Genomic DNA, 8,174 nt, shown 5'->3' on the forward strand with positions numbered 1-8,174 from the left:
ACACACACACAGAGAGAGAGAGAGAGAGAGAGAGAGAGAGAGAGAGAGAGAGACAAGGCACCCATACAGAGGGAAAGTGCTCTGATTAATATTGCAGTAAATTAAAGCTGATTTTTCTGGACTGTTTCTAGCCTCCATTTTTTTCTACCTTTCTCACCCATTTGCCTCCTTTTTTCGAGGCTAACAGCCCCCTCCACCCCCCACCTTTTAATACTCTCCCTGACGCTCTTTGTGATTGCAAGTCATTTCCAATTCGTTTTGGTATTGATCTTCCAGTAGAAATCAGTTTTGTAATTAGCTGCAAATTAGGCCTTCTTCTGGAGGTGAGGCCTGTCCCACTGATTTATCACCTGCGTAATTCGCCCCGATTGGAGAGGAATTAAAATGAACTCAATTAGGTGACTGCTTTTGCTTTATGGGTCTAACTTGTAGTTTGGTGCGAGAAATTAATAGTCTCTTGTTGTTTAATAGTATAATGAAAGTACTGTAAATAAAGGTTATTCATTGTAATAAGCCCAGAGCCTTTATTAAAAGGTGCTTTTTGTTGTTGTCAGGGTGGTGTTGTTTTCTGAATGCATCTTAATCTACAGTGAGCATTGTTTACTATCATGACTCGGGATCGATGGAGGCTTTTTTGCACAGTTTTCGTCACAGATGACACAAAAACGGGAGAAAAATAAAGGCAAATTTTATGACCTTTTCTCTATAAATAAAAACGTGTGGCAAAAGTGTAAAATAAACAAGAAAAGAAAAGAAACAGCAGGTGAAAAACATCACAAAAAAGACTAAAATCTAGATATTGATTAATTTTATGTTGCTTTACTGTTTTTCTCAATTACAGCAGGTACAAGGAATGTGTTTTTCATTAGAAAATCAATAATGTGTGGGAGTTTTTCTTGCGATCCCTCCAGTATTCTGCAGGCGCTGACAGTAGCCCACTGTTAGGACCTTTGTTTAATTAGCCTTTGCTGCTGAAGATGGTCTGGGATTATTTCTGCATGTTCCTGTTCAGTTTTGACAAAAGAGAAACGGAGTTTGAAGAACCACTGACCTGCTCCGGTTTGATGTGTTCCGATGTGGGGAAGACGTCGGGGTACGAAGGGCGCTCAAAGACCCGGTCCAAAGCTTCCAGCTGCTGCTGTGTAAAGGCGTCTGCCCTCAGGTGTTTCCGTAAACTCTCCACGCTACCCTGAGAATCACTGTTTGGGCCAGAACCATCTGAACCATCTACAAGAAGAAAGAGCAACATTCGAGACACTGACCCCGGGAAGCTGGCCTTCACTTCAACCTACGCACTTTATATTCCCCTCATAGGTTCTGAGATCAGAATTCGTTTTGTTTTTTTTCACCATAATGGCTGAAGTGAGCCACTGGCTACCTCAAACATGGTTTTCCATGCTCAGAATTAGTGCCATCATGATCTAAAAGCCCTCTGGTAATTGATGGATTACAGTCACTTGCAAAGATATACATGTCACAGAAAAAGAGAATGTAATAAATGCAGCAAAAAGCCCATTATAGTGGTTTTTTCATTCCAGACAGAGATTTTTTCCCCCCTTTCTTTTTCTTCTCCCCGAAAAGCCCGATGCTCACTGGAACCAAGTGCTTTTTAAAGCACAATTTCCCTTTTTACAATTCAATATGGCCTTTATTCTCTTCGAGCGTGTGGTTCCATTTGGTAGCAGCGGCAGAGGACAAGATGCTGAATAAAATTGTATCGTCTAGTTCAATCATCCCGCGCTCCAAACACAGGAATTCTCTCCCCACTCCTGACCCGATTACCTGACTGTTGGGAGGAGGATGCCTTCGCTTTTCCCGCTGCGTGCGAGGCTTTAAAACCTTTACAGACCCATCCCTCCATCGCTCCCCACACACACACACCTATCATGGCTGCAGTGTCTGCAGGTCTCCTCCCAGCATCCCAGAAAGCTTCAGCTCCCTTACAAATCTGTCATTCTAAATTTGAGGCTGATTATGTTCTTCCCTCTGAGGGAGAGTGGTGATGTATGATATGCAAGGCCCGCTATTGATTGCCTGATCTGGTGGCAAGGGGGAGCTGAAATGAACTTGAAATGAACATCATGCCTCAACTCATTGTGCGTATAATACTCTACTTAATCCCACATTTTTCTCTGCCATAGAATTCAATTGATCAATCATGTCTGTGTGATGGGACCATTTGGGAGGGTTAGAACCGGGCTATTCTGCTGCTTAACCTTTTTTTTTTATTCGCTGAGGCCAGAGGATGAAGCAAACTGTCCGAGGGAGCTCAAAAACAGAATGTGAGAACTAGGTGTGTATTTCTGAGCATAAATGAGTGGAATGTGCTGATAGTTGTAAAATAAGGAAGTTCTGAGTTTTCTAGGAACAAAAATAAAATTTTACTTTATTTTTTTTTACCGTTCAAAGAAATGCATTGGACTGTTTTAAACAATGTTTACATTTGTTTAAGGTCATTTTTGCCATGATATCATTTTGCCATAAAGATTTTAAAAAAGCAACACAAATCAAATTAAAGAAATTGTATTCATTTCAGATTTAAGGCCAAATATGTTGATCTAAAATGTTGAAACTGCAGACAAGTGGAAGGAGCTTGTCTCCATTTCTGTAAGTGCTTGAATGATGATTTTTTTGGTACATTATAGTGAAAAAAATAAACAAGTAAACTGTTTAGCATTTTAGTAAAGTAACTATGATGGCAGAAGAGGAAGAAATGTGGCAATGTGTTGTGAAGTAACAACCTCTAAACAAGCATAAGTGTTTGTCTTGAAGAGTTTAAAATACAAAAACGAAAAGAATTAAAGAAACGCTCATTGTGTTAACAGTTTCTTAATTGCCGTTTCCTAAATGACAGGAATTTATATTCCCAACATTTTGAATAACATTATTGCTGTTTCTCAAAACATCTGACACATACGTTTCTCTGAAATTTCTACTTTTTTAATTTTTATATAGCTGTAATCCCAGTGTTGCTAACAAAAGTGTTTTATGTTTCCAGGAATTATTATGACATCAGCACATATAACACTTCTAACAAGAATATTCCTAAGGTAGATTCTCAGTCTTTTAGGACATAAAGCTGGATTAAAGGTGACTCACAAGAAACTAAGTACAGTAGCTGTTTATAAATTTTAAATTTAGCATATTTCAATTTGAAATCAATCTTCTCAAATGAGACTTAAACATTTTTAGTCAACTTCAATTTAATGTCAGGTTGTTTTTTCTTAGTATTTCTTATCTGTACTCTTATTATTTCATAATAATTGTATAATAATTTCTGCTCACCTGTCAGGAAATATTCCTGGATAGATAAATATCCTAAATCGGACAGTCTGCCCTTTCTTTTATCTTAGATTGATGTTTTATATCCAAGATTCCTTTAAAATAAACAGAAGAAACTATTTCATCATGCACAGTAGTTTTCAGGTCTTTGCTTAGCTCAATGTGAGATCATTGTTTTATGTACTTTCTTTATTACTTAATGTTTGTTGGCTTCAGTAAAAACAAAAAAGATTTGTGGCAAAAAAAATACAACTTTTCTGAATCTCTACATATTTTAACAAACACGTATAAAACGGAAAACGCTCTTTAATTAAGTTCAAATATTTTTTGTATATGAAGATTTATATTCTACAATTAAAGTGAGTGAATAGAAAGGGGAAAAACATACAAGAGTTTGAGAGAAAAATTGTAAACAAAGCTCGTCAATCGGGTTAGAATTTCTGTTTCTTCAAATTAAGGTTGTTTAAAAAAACTATCTACAACAGGTAAGATGTTCTTTGTTCTAAACCTTTTCACACAATTCTCCCATGATCTGAAGTACCTCTACATTGTGAAAAGGAAAATATTTGCTTCTAATGTGTTGAATGTTGAAGAAACAGACAGTTGTGACTTTTCCTGGGATAAGATCTGTGAATATTCAGCATAATTTCTGCAGAGCTAGATACAATCTTCTTACCTACAACTGCTGCTGCTGTGTGTCACTTCATCAAACTCAATTGTTCTCTTTGCTACCGAAGCAAATAGAGTCATTAATTACTCTCCATCAGCTAGCCTGAGCCACAGCACCTGATCAATACCCCCCACACCATATTTGTCATTCACCACTGTGGAATACACTTCCCACACACAAGACAAACCATCCTGGGTCAAACTGCACACTCTTCCTCCCACTCAAACAGAAGACAGTCCTATCTGCCCTCCCCACTTCTGACAAAGCTGCGGTGATTAAAGACAACTCAAAGGTCATTTGGATCACGAAAGAAGCCATAGAAAAGTATGATTTATCCCGGATATGTCAAGTTTATGCATCTTTATATAATTTTGGGACTGTGCTCATGAGAAAAACAATGTGTTCAGTGTATAAAACTTCAGTTTACTATTAAGACACACATTTTTAACCCTTGAGCATCAGAAGGACAAGCTTAATGGAGTTTGCTTTTAAATCCTTCTTTTTCGCGTTTATGTATTTCAGTTGGGGTCCATATAAAGTGGAAGTGCAATGCTTTGGTCTGAATTCCTCCTTATTGTAACTCCGCAAGCCCCTCTTTCACCCCTTTCCTGAGGTGTGTCTCAGATAAACTCGTTTTGAGGCTGTCTCTTTAAATCCAAACAAGGTGCTTCACCCCCGCCTGCGGCTCCCATCCAGCCTTACATGTTGGAGCCAGAGTCTGACTCAGAGGAGAATAGAGTTGACCAACTTTTAGTTGGTAAATTCAGACCTTATTTAGAAATGCCTTCACAAACACTGTGACCTAATACTGCAGGAAACGGAACAGGTTGAAAAACATGATCCAGATTGAATATAAAGATATGGATGCAGCACCGGGAGAAACTGAATTCAACTTTTCTGCTCACCCAGAGACTCCAAGTACACAACAAAATGCATAAAACAGCTAAAAAACTGGATTTTGCATGATATGTCCCATTTAAATAGAACTTAGCCATAAAAGTAAATAATCCTCCCAAATAATATCCATTTAAAAAAATTATTCAGGTCTATTAAAAGTGAAATGAGTTAATTTTTTTCAGCCTGAGCTTAAAACTACAGTTTAATATATTATAAGCCTCTGACCTATCACTGCATTGCTTATTAACCACCAGATAAACTTATTTATCAAACTTTAATCAAACTTGTCTGTGTTTTTGAACGTTATTGCCCCCCGTTTGTTTCTTCACATGCTGTAGTTAGATGTTTATATAAAAACGGAGGTTTTAATAAGACTTAGAGAATGACTTTCGTGCTCGTAAGAGCTCTGTAAGCACTTATCTCCGCTATAGGAAGTCAAACCCAATATTTGAACAGACCCAAACGAGCCCATTATGTTGCAGCGATAAGCATCTCGGGCTTTGTGAGCGTGCTCCATGCCTGTCTCTCTCTGTCTTCATTTATTGATCCTCGCTGGCGCTGATAGCATTCATTTTGACATCAGTCTGTATTAACACTCTGGTAACGAGGGAGCAGCCTCTTTCAAGATCAGATAGCCAGCTCCACAAAGCGGACTCCTCTCTGCGGGCTTGGCACCCGCAGGTCTCGACCCCCGGCGGGAGGCTCCAGCAAACACATCCATGAGGTCTGCGCTGCCCTCCAAAACACAAACCGAACAATTGTCGCGAAAGAGGCACAGACTCGGCGGCACTTTTCTCTGGACGCCACTTTTCAAACAGCCGGTTGGTGCGAATGCTAAAAATTAAATAAAAAATCCGGTTTTAGGTTCTTATTCGACGTCTGTGGAGCTGAGCCAGCACCTCCAGCTCACCACTAAAGAACTTTATCCCCAACTTTTTTTGCTCCCACCCAGTCAGCTGTTTGTTTAAACAACATGTCAACATACATCCACTCTCCTAAACTTAACACGCCATTCGGCGTTTCACAATAATGCACCTCCATAATTTCCCGCCTGATTCAATTCTCGGCTAAATGGAATCAAATTAAAACTCATTTGCATCCATTTGGATGAACTCAGCTGCATTTTGCTTTTCTAATTGAATGTTTTGATTATGTAAACATGAATGAAATACTGTCCCTGGAATGTAAAATGTTTGTTCTGCGTCACCAAGGATCTCTCGTTTGTGTTTTCTAGGAATCTGCTAAATAGTTTGATGGAAAATCAGTTAAAAAGATGAAAATTAGCAGGTATTCTCTGTTATAAATTGCTATAAACTGAAGATCTGTAAACATTTAAGGGATTAAATGCAGCTGATTACTTGGGGAAAACTGAGGTTCCTCCCTGAATTCAGACAATTTAGAAGATGTTACCATCGGCTAGTGCTAATTTGCTCTGATGTTCCGTAGCTTTTAAAGGCTTTATTAATCTAATTTGGTTTGTTGCATTTAGATGCTGACATTTTCCTGCACTCTGAGTTCCTCTGTTCTTCCTCTCCGCACCCCACCAAACAGATGCTGGTACACAGCGCAGGGTGTGACGTGGCCCGCTCCATCACTCATCCCCATCAGTTCAGTCCTCATGACACTCAGAGATGAGAAATAATTAATTCAACAGTTACTGAAGCACAGAATCACATCCATTCTGGCTGCCACTGGCTATTGTTGTTGGCTTTTCAAATATATGATGATGATCTTATCGTGGAATTTCTCTCTTTGTGTTTCTCTCTTATAAATTAAAACGAAAAGCCCCTAAAAAAAGGGGCAGGAAAGCGTTCGGCATGGCTGAAACCAAGAATCCTGCTGGTCTGATTGGGCAGTTTGTGATAGCCCTGAAAGGAGCATCGTGGGTTTTATCAACAGAACTGACTCCACACCTTCGCAATAAAGAATGTGGATGAAATAATTTGTAGCCAAATATCCAGATGTTGATTTTCTTTTTGTGTGTCTGTGTGCGTGCGTTCTTTATCCAGAGGCTTTTCTTTTGTCTTTTCGAGTCAGGAGAGGTGGGGCGGGTGGCGGGGTGCAGCAGGGGTGAGGCGGCCCGGCGAGCTGCTCGGATGTTAATCTGTGAGGTAATAGCTTTTCTCGGCAGAATTGCAAATTCTAATATGTGTCAATTTGTACAGCTGTGGTCACCAAAGGCACCATCTCCAGAGGTCTCGCCCGCGCTCCCACTCTCTGTCCATCCGCAACAATAGCTGCCAACTGTAACATGGTACTTTTAATTTGCAATAACACGTGACAATAGTAGATTAATGGCTCTTATGACACCTGTGTCCCTGAAGCTTCTCTTGCCGAGACCCAGTGTACATAACGTGTGTCACACTACATTATCTCTACATCCCTCTTGTAATGGTGGGTGTGGGGGGGGGGGGGGGCTGTTTTAAGGGCACTGCTGACTTGGAAACTGTGGAGCTGCTTGGCAGAGAGCCACAGCCTAAAACAAATACACTGAGCTGCACAGCCAATCCATTTCAGCGGAGCTTGTGTTGCACTCCCCTCCCTGTCCCTTTCCCCCTCCTTTCCTTTCCCTCATTTTTTGTTCATGTTTCCATCCTTTGATAATGACTGCTTGTGCCATAATAATCATGAGGCTTACCAACTTAAATAGGGCTCAGGGAAGCTACTGTGCTGTGAGGAAATTTAATCCAAGCATTAACTCGCTATAGACTACAGCCTACTGAGCGAAGCAAAATATGTCTAAATAGCAAACAAGGCATCACTGAAACACAGCTAAATCAACAGAAAAACACTGCAGTGGCAGCACAGTTTTTTTTTTTCCTTTTGAACAATCGCAGTTGGGTTTTCCCAATTGCATCAGTTGCTACCAAAAAATATAATTAGAATTCTTTTTGTCTCATTTTTGGATCAATCTAATCAAAAGTGATACGATTTTCTCTCTCTCTGCAAGCAGTTTAGTGCAAAAATGCCTCATTTGGAGAGATCGAAACGAAACTGACACGACTGCTGTGATAATGTCTTTAAACATACAAGGCTTCAAAAAACCCAGACAGAACTTTTGTAAAATATTCATGTAAAACATCCACACCACATCAGACACGCAGTATATATGTATATAAATATAAATATGCATATGTGTTTATGTGTATATGTGCATTGGTATATGTACATTACTATATATCATATGTGTATATTGTGGGGTTGTTTTTGTTCGTTATCGTTTATTTATCTTTCATTATTCTTCTCAGCCTCTCATGTATTAAGCTGCAGTAATGTGCAAATTTCCCCACTGTGGGATCATTAAAGTTTTATCTTATCTTATCTT

The 8,174-nt window shown here is 39.3% G+C and overlaps 1 protein-coding gene across 10 annotated transcripts in view; it reads right to left on the bottom strand.

Annotated features, from left to right (window-relative positions):
- pax2b (paired box 2b) overlaps window positions 1-8,174 on the bottom strand; it is a 32,771-nt gene that overhangs the window by 17,161 nt on the left and 7,436 nt on the right. For all 10 annotated transcript variants that reach the window (XM_014007003.1, XM_014007007.1, XM_014007000.1 and 7 more), the window contains exon 6: window positions 1,052-1,227. In XM_014007003.1, the coding sequence (XP_013862457.1) occupies window positions 1,052-1,227 (176 nt within the window). The remainder of the gene's footprint in view (window positions 1-1,051; window positions 1,228-8,174) is intronic.

This window comes from Austrofundulus limnaeus, unplaced genomic scaffold (genome assembly GCF_001266775.1).
Source record: "Austrofundulus limnaeus strain Quisiro unplaced genomic scaffold, Austrofundulus_limnaeus-1.0 Scaffold39, whole genome shotgun sequence".
NCBI classification, from domain to species: Eukaryota; Metazoa; Chordata; class Actinopteri; order Cyprinodontiformes; family Rivulidae; genus Austrofundulus; species Austrofundulus limnaeus.